Source organism: Panicum virgatum, chromosome 6N (assembly GCF_016808335.1).
Source record: "Panicum virgatum strain AP13 chromosome 6N, P.virgatum_v5, whole genome shotgun sequence".
Lineage (NCBI taxonomy): Eukaryota > Viridiplantae > Streptophyta > Magnoliopsida > Poales > Poaceae > Panicum > Panicum virgatum.
Window position 1 is genome coordinate 42,024,333 of NC_053150.1, and position 14,176 is coordinate 42,038,508.

The 14,176-nt window shown below is 42.5% G+C and overlaps 1 protein-coding gene across 1 annotated transcript; it reads left to right on the plus strand.

Moving 5' to 3' along the window:
• The first annotated feature begins 4,120 nt into the window (after positions 1-4,120).
• On the plus strand, positions 4,121-4,813 carry LOC120678178 (ethylene-responsive transcription factor ERF018-like). The gene has a single exon (XM_039959330.1). The coding sequence runs from the start codon at positions 4,121-4,123 to the stop codon at positions 4,811-4,813; it is 693 nt and encodes a 230-aa protein (XP_039815264.1).
• Positions 4,814-14,176: the final 9,363 nt, after the last annotated feature.

The following is a 14,176-nucleotide window of genomic DNA, read 5'->3' on the forward strand; positions in this document are numbered from 1 at the left end:
CAGATTGCCGAGGAGCCACACTTCGTACACTATCAGGCTTATGGCAGCACGGTACCTCCTCGACGTCCTCATGAGTCTCATGTACCATCTGACGAGGAGATCAGTATTCTTTTTCAGTAGCCCTTCCTGCCTGGCACACCGAGGACTCCGGACAGGCTGACTCCCATGGCGCACTCTATCCACTTAGCTCTTAGGAAGAGTCTGTTGTTCCGGATTGGATACAACGAGGGGATCACAGCTCTGCAGCAGTGGCTTCTACTTTATATCATGACAGGTCGTGACTTTGACCTAGTCGACTTCTTTATCTGCGAGCTAGAGGATGTGATTCTGGATGGCATGACAGTTCACCGTCGGCATCCGTTTGCTCATTGGATCTGTTGGATTCTGGCTCAGCTAAGTCAGAATGAGCACATGGATGAGCTGGAGCACTCGAGGACACAGTTCAGTTTTTACTCACCTGCTACTCCTCGAGACGGTCGTCGTGGCTCGAGAGGCCAGCGCCGAGCACAGCGGGTTCTGGATGAGCGTTTCTTGGCTGAGGGCAGAGTTGCAGATGATCCGACAGCAGCCGAGGACGCTTCACTAGCAGCAGCAGAGGCCCAGCTCCCACACTACCTGATCACAGACTCGGAGGACTCGGAGGATGACGAGGATTTCATTCCTACTGTTACCGTCCCTCGAGGAGCTCATGATGATGAGGCAGGATCCTCTGGTGCAGCACGAGCCCCTGCTCCTCCAGTCACCACTGCTCAGGTCACTCAGCCCGATGCACTTGCTGCCATTCTTACTCGGCTTTCAGACCAGCAGGACAGATTTGCTGCAGCTCAGCTGAGCATTGCAGGCCGAGCAGGCTCGTCAGCAGGAGGCCCAGACACTTGTACTTGAGGGCATTCGGCAGCAGCAGGAGGCCATGAGGCTACAGCTACAGCAGCAGTCCCAGATACAGCAGCAGATGTTCACATTCTTCTCGGGATGCTTCGGTCAGCTGTATCGTCACACTGGACTACCTGAGCCTAGAGCTCCCTACACCCCAGCAGCTCCAGTTCGACCCTACTGCTCCCGCTCCTCCTATTGGCGGATTTGTGCAGACACCCTTATCATCTTTCCCGCTGTCACCATTTCTTCAGACCGGGTTGTTTGCCAGTCCTGTTCCTACTGCTGCTCCTGGCCCCTGCTCCACAGCCTAGTGTTTGGACTGCCGAGCAGCGTGCAGAGTTTCATAGACAGCAGCAGATCCTACACCAGCTCCAGCACCCCTCGGCTCAGTCACTCACGTTCGAGTCACCTTCACAGCCTGAGGTGCTCCGTCCATCCGTCGTACGCGTCACTCAGCCAGATCTGACTCCCGTCACGTCTGCTCCTCCGACGGACTCCACGATCGTCGCCGCGCCTAGCTTCTACCGCTGCTCCAGCTACTTCTGCTGCTCCGACGTCTCCGGTCGCGCAGAAGTCTTCTTCGGTCGACGACGACTGGACAGACGACGACGCCGACGACTCCGCCGCTCAGTATTCTACCGGACCCAGCAAGAAGACTCCGCCTTCTCCAGCTCAGGATTAGATCGCCTTTCTTTTTGGTGCTTTGTTGCCAAAGGGGGAGATAGATAGGGGGAGTAGAGATAGGGGGAGCTTGGTGGTTTGTGGCGTGATTGGATCTTCATGGTTTTTTGTGTATGGACATGTTATTTGGATATTGCGTATGCTCTGTGTTATCATGTCCCTACATGTGCTTTATTTCAAGTAATGCATGCTTGTTTATCGCTTTCATTTTCATATCTTGTGTATCTCTACTTTGTGTTGTCATCAATCACCAAAAAGGGGGAGATTGAAGTGCATCTAGGCCCATAGATGTTAATGGTAAGTTTCGGTGATTAATGACAACCGTATGCGACTAACGTGTGTTTTAAAGGAAAAATTAATGTTTGATTTAGTCCCATATGAAATGTGAAAAGAGACCCCTCAACTCGAAACAATCATGCGTGCCAAGGACTCAATTTCAAAGATTAAGGACCTTTCTAGTCTCAAGTGTCACAAGGAGATGAAGGACACTTGATTTAGATAGGGTTTATAGTTTTTAGTTCTTGACCAGTACTATTAAGAGGGGTTCATGAGTTAGTAGCTTGATCAAAATTGAGTTGGCCTTAGAAATCTTGCACACTCAAACAAAAACAGCTCAAGATAGTCAATAGAAGTTAACACAATACTTGGAAGAAGAAACAATCGAAGTAACATTGAAATCCAAGTCAATTCAGCTGAAAACCAGGAAAAACAGCAGCACCGGTTGAACCGGTGCCCTAGCATCGGAGCATCCGATGCTTGCCGGAAGGACCGATGCCCTGTCGGTCTATCTTCTCTGGATGAAGGCTGAAATCAAGTATAGCACCGGTTGAACCGATGGTCAGAAAAGTAAGCACCGGTGCAATGAAAGTTCTTTGTTCCAGAGAGCATGTTTTGGTGGACTTCAACTTCTTTTCAGCACCGGTTGAACCGACGCTTCGGAATCAAAGCACCGGTGCATTGAGCGTCCTATGTTCCAGAGAGCTTGTTTGAATTAATCAGTAAACCTCTTCAGCACCGGTTGAACCGATGCCTCTACGGAGCGTGCACCGGTGCATTGAAGCAAGCCTGGACACTGTGTCAGAACTCCAACGGCTACAATTGGGACACAGAGAGACCGGTTGAACCGACGCCTCAAAACAGACACCCATCGGTTCAACCGGTGCTCACGGTTTTTCTGCAGTGGACTTCCAACGGCTATGCAACTCCTTCCACTCTATATAAGGGCACTCCATGGCTCATTTCAGTTGCCTTTGACACCCTGAATACTTGAGGCCACCCTTGAGAAGAAGAGAAAGTGCTTTGAGCAAACAAGAAAAGATCTAGCATTTTGTTTGTGCTTCAACCTTGAAGAATCCATCCTTTGCAAGTGTAGCAAGTGTGCTTGAGCTAGGGCCAACTGAGTGTAGGTCAAGTGAAGGCTTAGGAACTTGTTACTCTTGGTGTTTGACGGCACCTAGCCGGTCTTGGTGATCGGGAGGTTCTTGGTGAGCTCTTGGAGTTTGTGGGAGCCCCAAGACGAGAAGTTTGTACACGGTGTGAAGCTCGCCGTTCCGGAGATGGAGAAGGAGCATTCTTAGTGATCACTTGCTTCTTGGTGGAGCAAGGGAGCTATACCCTTGTGTGGGTGCTCCAACGTGGATTAGGGGGGAGCGTCAACTCCTCGATACCACGGGAAAAATCTGGTTGTCTCATGTCCTTTACTTTTACTTCAAGCATTTAATTCCTTCCGTTGCTCTTCTTGCTTGTAGTTTGACTAGGACAACTTGCTTGTTAGCTTGAGCTCTTACTTAGGATTTGATCTTGCTAGTGTGCATCCATCTAGGCAAAATGATCATGATAGTGTGTTTACCTACCTAAGGACCCTTTGCTAGCATGCTATAGTGACTAGGTTTCGAATTTATAGATTGGGCAATACTAGTCTAGGTTAAGGACTAGTTAGAAATTCGAAAAAGTCCCAATTCAACCCTCCCTTCTTGGGCCACGATCCTTTCACTACTACTTGCAGCTTCCCCCCCCCCCCAAATTTTCGAACTGCGCCTCTGGTTTATGTGCAGAATAAATAAGTCCAATGCATTGTGGGCTGTGGTTGCATGTGTCCTAGAATATATCGTTATCTATATACAGATCTGAAAGATCACCGTGCCTTCACTCAGCTGGGACAAAACAGCAAAAGGCAGACACCTGTACTATTGAACTATTGATTGCATCAGCCACGCACCTGCATTTTCCCAACGTGCTCTCGTCAAAATCGTCATATTGACATGTTGATCGAGCTGTATACAATATTCTAATTCTTTGTACCGAAGTACAGAACCACCTGATACACCCATCAACCTCCTTCCTCATCCCCTCCCCCTCTCCCATGGCGAATTGGCGAGGTTGACCATCACCGCCGTCGGGTTATCCATCGGCCACACGGAGGATTAAGTCATCGACGACCCCGCGTCTTCCATGTAGTATAAATCTCTCTCGGCTGGTCCAAGCTTCTTCCACTCGATCGCTAAGCTAAATCAAGCTTTGGCAAGTCAAGTCCTCTCCCACTCACCCACACATCTCTCGAGCCATGGATGATGATGGCGCCGGAGCGAGCCGCAGCGACGGCGACGGCTCGCCGCAGCCGCCGGCGGAGCGGCGTTACAAGGGCGTGCGCCTGCGGAAATGGGGCCGATGGGTGTCGGAGATCCGGATGCCCAACAGCCGCGAGAGGATCTGGCTGGGCTCCTACGAGTCCGCCGAGAAGGCGGCGCGGGCGTTCGACGCGGCCGCCGTCTGCCTCCGGGGCTCCCGCGCTGGGTCGCTCAACTTCCCGGAGTCCCCGCCCAACGTCCGGCACATCCCTGGCGCGCTGCTGACGCCTGAGCAGATTCAGGCCGAAGCCGTCAGGCACGCCAAACAGCCGGCTAGTCCGGTTGCATCGTTGGCGAGCACCGCCGTGTCGCCGTCGCAGCAAGCTGCCCCCGCGGGAGGAGCAAGCATGGACAGGACGGCCTTGTCGCTGCCATCCACTTACGGTAGTGGGGCCGCCCTCGCCGGCAGTGACGACGCGCTTGATTGGTCTTTCATGGATACATTGCCATCAATGCCGGCGTCGTCGGCGGCAACTACGGCGGTCCATCATATTGTTCCGGCATTGGATGACTATTTCATGTACGGTTCCCCACACCCAGTGATGATGCCGAGTGGAGAGGAATCACAGGATATGATCGACGACGAAGATGATCGTACATTCATCTCAGATGACCTTTGGCGATTCTGACGGTGGCAAAGACGAACTATGAGAAGGTTATACCGTGGTGGATGGAGTTGCAGTTTATGATGACTCTACCATGTCCCCACACCAAGATGTGGTTCCTTTAATTAAAATAGGTATTACTATTAGTACATATATATGTATACATTCAGTACACAAACATGGATATATATACATCTGGAGAGTAAACTTTGTTGCAAGCACTGAGGTAACAGGTATGGGATGTGTTCAAACTGAAGTAAGAATTTCCGAAATTTTGATTTATAGCATGAAGATTATATTTTTCTCATTCATGGCATGGTCACCATCTTCATATAACTGAAATATAATCTTTTTTGTTTCTCGATACACAAGTTAAATTTTAATTTCAAATTTTGTAGGCTAGTAATGGACATCACAACTCATATTACAAAAAATGTTATAATTTTTTATCATCATTTTTCATATAATCTTGAATTCCAATGATTAATTTATTAAATATTCTAATCTATCAAAAATAATGATAAAAAATTATAATGTATTTTTTTAACATGTATTATGATGTGTACTATCCTCTTGTAAAATTTTAACTTAAAAATCCACTTATGCATGGAGAAATGAAAAAGACAAATTGTATTAAGGGGTAATTTGAACCAAAGGGTATAGTTTGGGGGGTAAATGAACCCAACGATAGTTTAGGAGGTTTTCTAAACTTTGGCTGTAGATCAAGGGAGTAATTTAGACTTTACCTTTAGAAAAAAAAAATATACGGATTGATCAAAGTTTGTCTAGTTTGTTTAGAGTTCCGAGCGAGCTATCGGATGTTTGGATACTAATTATAAATATTAAACATAGATTAATGATAAAATTAATTATTTACGCGTAAGGAAGTGATAGATCGATGGTATTGAAGTTTTGTACCCTTTATTGTGCAACCATTAATTATGGACAAATCAAGCTCATCAGGTGCAACTATATTATATTGATTAAGAAAATTAAAATACTAGACACCGCCTCTTAGCTCTTGTTAATGTCCAAATTGGGCGATGCATGCATGTGCCATCACTCGCTTGTTATTACTTGAGACTAGCATCTTCGTATATCTTATTATATATATGTTTATTACTATTGGCGATGAAATATGCAATTTTATAATCGTAAAAACGGTGTGCAAAACGTGCTCTTTCGTTCAGTGTTTTCAAATCTTTTGCTAAAGCCCACCTCATGGTAGCTAGCAGTCTACTAGCACTGATGAGCACTGTGTTTAGTTTAATCCATAACCCACACGCAGCAGCCAGTATCGTACATGCATCCAACAACCACTGGCCTTGTTTGGTTTGTGTTCTAGAGATTCTAGAACGGGTTTTGACCACTAATTAGAAGTGCCAAACAAAGTCAGTTTACAAAATCAACTCAGAACTCCTGCGCTAGGAACCCTGAAGAATCTAACGAGGTCTTTGGCCGTGTGATTAGTTACTGTAGTATCACTGTAGTCAATCATCAATTAATTACCATCATTAGATTCATCACGAAAAGTTACACCCATTTTTAAAAAAATTCTATAAATAAATCGTGTTCTAGAGTTACTAGAACCAACCAAACAAAGCCACGCCAAAGACGAAAGATGCCAAGGGGCAAAAAAAAAATGGGAAAAAAAGCTGCACTACTGCTGGCCAGGCCAGTGTACGCATGCTAGGGCCAGCAACCTGCAAAAATGCTTCGATCAGGAAGCAGATTAGGTTTTGTTAATACAGAAAGGCACCTGCTGATCGCTTTGGTTAATAATGGATCTCGCGTATAATAATAGGCGAACAGTGTGGAGTGTGCGCTGCACCTTGCCCTATAGTCCGCGGCCTATAAGCAAAGCGGATGTGGACCCTATATATCGCATAGGGAACTAATGGGTGGCGTGCATATAATAATATGGAATTCAACGGTCCACGTTGGTAACTTACACAAATACAAGATCTAAGTCACCTTAAAAAAATAAATTTTTAATAATATATATGATCCCCGTCACAAATTAAGACGGTCATAATCTAGTGGAAAGTGAGAGAAAAGACATTTGCGTACACCCATTTTGGTTACGAGGGATGGAGTGAGGAAAGAAGGACGTTGAACAATATAATTCCTGATTCTAATCTTACTCCATTAGCTAATCTATTATTATATTAATAAAAGAGTGTTAAAATAAGCTACCATGTTCGCCGAGGGGCTATAGAAATTTCCAAGTCAATCTAAAAAAAGAAGGATTTATACTATTAAATTTTATGAAGATCTATGGTCTAGGCTAACCTAGAGAGTCCACGTTCAACAAAAAAAACAAAGAAATTTTCATGTTAATCGGAAAAGAAAATAGATAGTATTAGAATCTATGATGATATAATGGTCCATATTAAACCCAATAAATCGATGATAAATACTATCAGTGAATATATAAAGAAAAAGAAAAAAAGAAGCAGAGGAAACTGAGATTAGAGACCAGCGTGCGGCTGCAAAGCAAGGTAGCATGCCACATGCACAGGCACGTACCTACCACCTCACGAACAATGACTGATTGACTGTTACAAGGTACTGTTGCGATGGTACTCACGTCAGCAGTAGTAATCACCAAGTGGTAATTGAGGGGCAATTATTGACAGCAACCAAAAGCTCCTTTATTCAATAATTAGGGGGATGCGGTAATTAATCTACACAATCATATTCATCATCATACACACTGGCAAATCAACACTCTGTACCCGCTATTATTACTTTAGCTTCCCTTTATTAATCTTATGTCAAACATAACTCATAATCTGAACTCCAGAAGATAATGTGAATAGTTAAACATAATGTATACAACGAGCCCTACGCATCCACGGGCTCCAATCATCTATTTCATGAATGGATAAAAAGTCAACTTTTCCTCTCTTATAAAGTGCCCAGTCAACCTTCAAACATTTTTTTATTTAACACCATGGTGTTAAAACAAGGCGCGACGTTGGTCAAGAGTGACTAGAGATTAAGACATTAATCTAGAAAAAGAAAAGAATACATATCCCTAAATTTATTATGATCTTATTGTATACATTGACTTAAAGAGTCCATATCTAATACAATTAATAAATAGATAAATATAGAATAAAAATATAAAATAATTAGAGGTTTACAAAATAGATAATCTTGAGTATAAATAATAAAACAAATAGCTAAATTTGTAATAAAAAAGGAAAATAGTAATTGACCAATCAATTCATGTCAAATATGAATAGTTGGGTGAATTCAAAAATTGAATTAATAAACAAATGAATTTAAAGCTTTTCAGAAAAATAAGAATAGAGCTCATATCAAATGCAGTTAATAAATAGATAAATTATGAATTAAGGAAATAATAAATTAGTAGTTTAATTGTACACAAATTGGGAAGAAACATAGCTCAATATGGAGTCCATGACAAATACAATTGATAAATAACTAAATTTTTAATCAAAATATAAAAATTGGTATTATGATTTCCAACAATGTTGGAAAGCAAATTGCTTACGCATAGGGCTTATGCAATAAAATTCACCAATAATTAAACTGTGAAATATGAATTGAAGTTACAATGCTAATTGATAAAGAAATAATCTACACCATTGATTTTTTATGATGCTTCAGTTGTCTAGATTAATTCCAAGAATTCATGTTCAGTACATCCAATAAATAGCTAAATTCAAAACTAAAATAATAGGAAATATAGTGGTATTCTAAATAAATATGGGAGAAAATAACTATATTCATACATGTATTAAATAACTATTTTGGAAAGAAAAATAGTGAAAAGTTGTATTTCCAAGCAAATTACTTAAATAGAAAAGCCCATGTAGAATATAATTAGTCAACAGATAAATAAGGAAAATATCTCGATATGCATATCAATCTACTTAGTACATAAATTTTAACATAAAAATATTAAGTCACCATGTTAGTGTTGAGAGACAAGAAGTTGCCACATTAATCGATGGTAAACCTAAGCATTTTAGGCCCGGCTCGAACCCATTAAGTCTTGCCCCATCCTCACAGCCATACCTTTCTAGGGTCGGGATTGGTCAAACAAACTAGGCTTGAGAAAATTTACCCTAACGAGAGCATGGCCTGACAAAGCCTTAGCTCGGTCCGAAAGTTGCCCATAGGATGAGGCTAGGACGCTAGGTGCGAAGTTTAGATCCGAAACTAATTGAGTATATTATAGGCCTGACTTGAAAAATACTCGAATCTAGTTGGTGGAACTGGGGAAAAAATCTATATTGTTGGTGAGCATAGATGCAAGCTAGTATAACCAATATATGCATTAGAAGAATATATAAAAATAGAAATTGAGAAAAAGATTAGTGTTGTAAATAACAGGCTATGAAGTTTAGTGGCAGCCTTCTCTAAAAGCTACAGAAAGCTATATGGGTTATAGCGAAAGCTAAATCGTTTAGCAAAATAATAAAATAATCAGTAAGGTCTAACACCAAAAAATGAACTCTAATATGTCTCTTAACTGGCCAATGTTGCCCATGCTATGCTGTCTAGGATTCATGTTATGTTGATTTAGTTGTATCTGTTGACTGCGTCTTTGAGCGAATGATACAACTAAAATCTACTAGCAACTTGACATTTAGTGCTGCTAAATCTCACCAAAGCCACTTTAGCAGACATTTAGCATTGCTAAATCTTGTAAAAAAACCCCTTTAACGAATATAGCAGACAAATATTGCATAGCGTAGCGGTAGATCTAAAAAGCTAATAGCAAGCTATAGTGGGCTATTTCCAACATTTTGTTACATATGCATATGGATTACTATAGACTCTGACTGATATTCATGGAAATTAAAATTCATGATTAATAGGATAGAAGCAATTCTTCAATAGTATGAAAATTAAAGAGAAAATTGCTAGGCATAAATCAATGTGATATATCTATTACCACGATCATATGGTTACATGAGAAGGAGTGTGCATCGAGGAAGGCTTCAACTACTATGATGTCAGCGCCCACATCGTTGGCTGTCGCAGGGAGAGGTACCATGGATGCCACCTCTAGCCATGGCAAACGCATCCTTGCGCGGGCATTCCATTTGAGGGGCTCTGACAACGAGGACTAGATAGACCTTCACCGCTTCTCTAATCGGTAGAGCCGTTTTTCTTCATCCCAGGCTCCCTTCATGCATTGACCGAATCATACTATCAAGCAATGAACGAATCATACTGTCAAAACAATGCTAGCCTGATCGTCTTAATCTGTCAGTTGCGTCGGTGCTACTTGTTTTGATCATAATTTTTTACTTGGGACTCCGAGTTTGATGATCTTGGATTTTATGGAAAGCTTGTGAAATGCTATACAAGCTTCTTCAGAAATATAAGCCATTTGATCAGTAAAAATATAAATATACATGGGATACTTCCAATTCATTCCTCTCGTTGTTCCGGCTTTGGAGGTTTTCTTTGTGTTGGAACCTATAAAATCCTACAAATATTCATTCTTGACACACATATTAGTTCCAATGGTCATGTTATTATTCAATCATCAAAATCATAAACAATGGCTTAAGAGTCATTTTCCTTACACCGTCCATTGAGTATGATGTTGTTGGAACGTCCTCCACACATACACCCTCGATCGCATAATTTGGCGTGGTTTATTAAACTGTTCTTCGTCATGCATGGGTTTTTTTTTTTGAAAATGCAGGAGTGCTGCACTTCTTTGTATTAACAGGATGAATATAGAGTTTTGCAACGTGGAGTGACTCGCACTCGCAGACCCAAAATACATTACAAAGAGACAGGTGGTTGTGTTCAACTCAAAGGAGTGAAACACGAGCTAGACACTAGAGCTCTACCATTCCACCAAGGTGCTCGGCGCTGGCTTGTAAGCAGGCCGCAGCCTCCTGCAGGATCAGACCCCGTAGCTGGCTGGCTGCAGAGCCGACTGTGAGGCTCGTCTGAATAACCTTCCATTTTCTTTACTTCCATGAGGCTGCAGAGCATGAAATGGGTTCTTTTCTTTTGCTTGGGCCTTCCTGCAAATGCAAATGCTGCCACCAATCTTGCAGGCCAGGGTTGTTCTGTAGGAAGCCACAGTTACAACTTGTTGTATTCAGAACCCCCCATCATATTTCCTTAGCGAAACTGTCAGCTCACGGCTCACCGATATGGTGGTCTGCTGTCTTCAGTCCCTGATCACACAACCAACAACCATCATGGGCATCTAGGCCATGCAGTCGCCTTCTGTCTGCCTCTGCCCATGAACGCAAGCCAGGTAAGGAATTTGACCTTTGGTGGCGCCCATGAATTTCGGATTCTGTTAGCTCCAGCAAATTTGGTGTTTCATTCATATCCAATGAGCATGAAATTTTTACTACAACTCAAGTATATAATGCTTAGCCCACCATTAAAATTTGACCATAATTGAACAACAGAAATGTAGATATGAATTAATTCTAGAAAAGTATATGTATCTAAAAGTACAAGAATTTTTTTACTAAATTATATCATATTATATGAAGCATGGACCTACTAATGTGGAGTCCGATAAAATTGAATTTTCCATTTTATAATTTTTATAATTTACTATAATTTTTTAAAAATTCAACCACAATAAATATAAAAGAAAGAAGCAAAACTACCGAAAAAAATCACGTATCCGGTATCGTGAGTCAGAAGAGATCAAGAGTCCAGTTGGACGGTTTTATTGTCTGTGGAGAAAACGTGGATTCGGCCCTTGCAAAACTATGTGAGCTTGTCATTTGGCCCAACTGAAAGAAGGATCAGCCTCTCCCCACTGGGCCTTTTGAGCGTCGTGCTCCTTTGAGCGGTTTTTTCTTTTTTATATTTTTTAAAAATAAAAATTTCAAAAATATATGTCCGTTTTGAAATATTTCAAAAATATCCCCCGGTCCCCCCATAGGGCGACAGGCCCAAAGTGTAATTTTATTTTTCAAATTCGCAATGAGGTCCCTGGAAAAAAAAAAGCCCTGTCGCCCCCCCCCCCACGGGCGACAGGGGCCTGTCGCCCAGCCCACGGGCGACCGCCGCTGGGCCCAGCCCACAGGCGTGGCGGGGGGCCTGTCGCCCCCCCCCCCCCCCCCCCCCCCCGCGGGCGACCGGGGCATCCCCTATAAAAGCTCCAGCCCTCCCCTTCCCTCCTCATTTGAGCCCGAAAATTCCACCAAAAATCCAGAAAAAAAGAGAGGATTGAGGAGAAGGAAAGCGGCGAAGCCCTGCCGGATTCAGCACTTGTGATCTGCAGGTTAGTACGTTTAGTTTATATATTGTTATATTTAAGTACTACGTATTTAAATATGAGTAATTTAAGTAGGGGTAAGTAATTTAATTTAATTAGTGCTATAGTAGAACCATTTAAGTAGGAGTTCAATGATACTTTAGTTTGTAGTTACGTAGTAGTAAATTAGTTTAGAAAATTAGTTCTACGCATTTATTATTACAATTGCAGTACTATTAGAGACGTGTTTATAAATTAATTATGATTTAGAATAGAATTTGGTATATGCAGTATAGAATTTGAGTGTCGTCACGTAGTTATGAATACTTATATGTTGTAGTTGAATTTCATACTTAGTTTTTACGGATTATTGAATAAGGTAGTGAAGTAAAGAGTATAACTCGATAAGTATTATGTGATATACAGATATGTCGAGCAAGATGCAGTTTCAAGTATTTTATGGTGAATACAATGTTATGTATGGGCCAAATGGAGTAGATTTTTCTGCCTTTAGGCGCACATCTAGCGGCATAGATAAACCTCTGGAAAGGAGTTTTGGTTCCATATGTAAGTGGCTGCAGCGTGGGTTCTATGTTGATCCGTTGACACATGTGATCACTGTCCAGTCTCTTGTTAATTGGGAGGTAGAAAGTGAATTATGGAAATTAATGATGATACACAGCACTGATGACTGGCAGAAGTACATGCAAGCAGCTCTAGAGCGTGGGTGGCCTCTGGCCATTCTTGTTCAAATTCAGGAGAAGACACAAAATGAAATCCAACATTGTGCAGATCAAGGAACTCCGAGTATTCGAAGAGAGACCAATTATGTTGAGTAAGATGAGTCAGAAGAGACAGAGAACCAAAACATGGGACCACAGGGCCTTGCTGATGAGGGAGAGAGGATACATAGCATTGTGGACGAGATGGAGGCAGAAGACCAAACCGCAATAGAGATGGAAGAATATGAGGACTCATCTGATGACGAGCAGTACTCATTGCCAAAAGAGTGGAAAGAGCATGGTTTTGACAGTCATGTCGCAGAAGATGTACGAAATCATGAGTGGGAGTACAGAGGGAACGAGGTAGTGCAAGGTGCAACATATCCAAACATTGAAGCCGTAAAAGATGCTGTGAGACTATGGGCAATCTCATTGAAACGAGAATTCAGAGTCGTAAAGTCTGGCAGTAAAGAATATGAGGTGAAGTGTGTGAATGCTGGATGTCCATGGCGAGTACATGCATTCAAGGGAAAATGGAAGTCAAACTGGAAATGTTCCATTGTCACAGAGCACACTTGTTTGCTGTCAGAAGTTCTTCCCTCGCATCGCAATATATCATGCGACTTTGTTGGAAAGCAAATGTATGGGTTTATTATGGACAACCTAAATTATGAGCCAAAAATGATTGTTCGACATATTGAGCAGACTTACCAGTACACCATTAGTTATTTGAAGGCATGGCGGGCTAAACAAAGGGTATTCGAGATGCGGTTCGGCACATAAGAGACATCATATGATAACCTACCTCGTATGTTATCCCAGGTTGCTGCTAGAAATCCTGGAAGCTTTTATGACACATACCTTTTACCAGCCGTGACTAGGGGGCAAAGAATTATGCAACGAGCCTTCTTTTGCATAGGTGCTTGTGTTAGAGCATTTCAGTTTTGTCTTCCGGTGATCTGCATTGATGGCACATTTTTTATTGGAAGGTATAAAGGTCAGATACTCACCGCAATCGGTGTAGATTGCAACAACCAAATTGTTCCGCTCGCATTTGCATTTGTTGAGAATGAGAACATAGACAGTTGGTATTGGTTCCTTGAACGAGTGAAGATTCATGTTGTTGCTGCACGTCCAGATGTGTGCCTTATTAGTGATAGGCATGCAGGTATCCTGCAATCAATACTGAAATTGCAACGTGGAACTGCGACAACGCCTCCATTATGGCCTGATGTAGGTTGTCAAGGAGTGGCTTGCCGTGCTCTGATGATTGGCTCACCAAGATCCAGCCGTGGGTGGACCAATGGGAACAGGTAGACGAGCTCTTGGTCCATCCAACAGGACCACACACAGACAGCTCCTTTAGGGCTTACCTCACCTGGTACTTACCCCGGACTCGGGCTCGTCTGGTTTTTGTTGACACTCACCCGCAGCCAC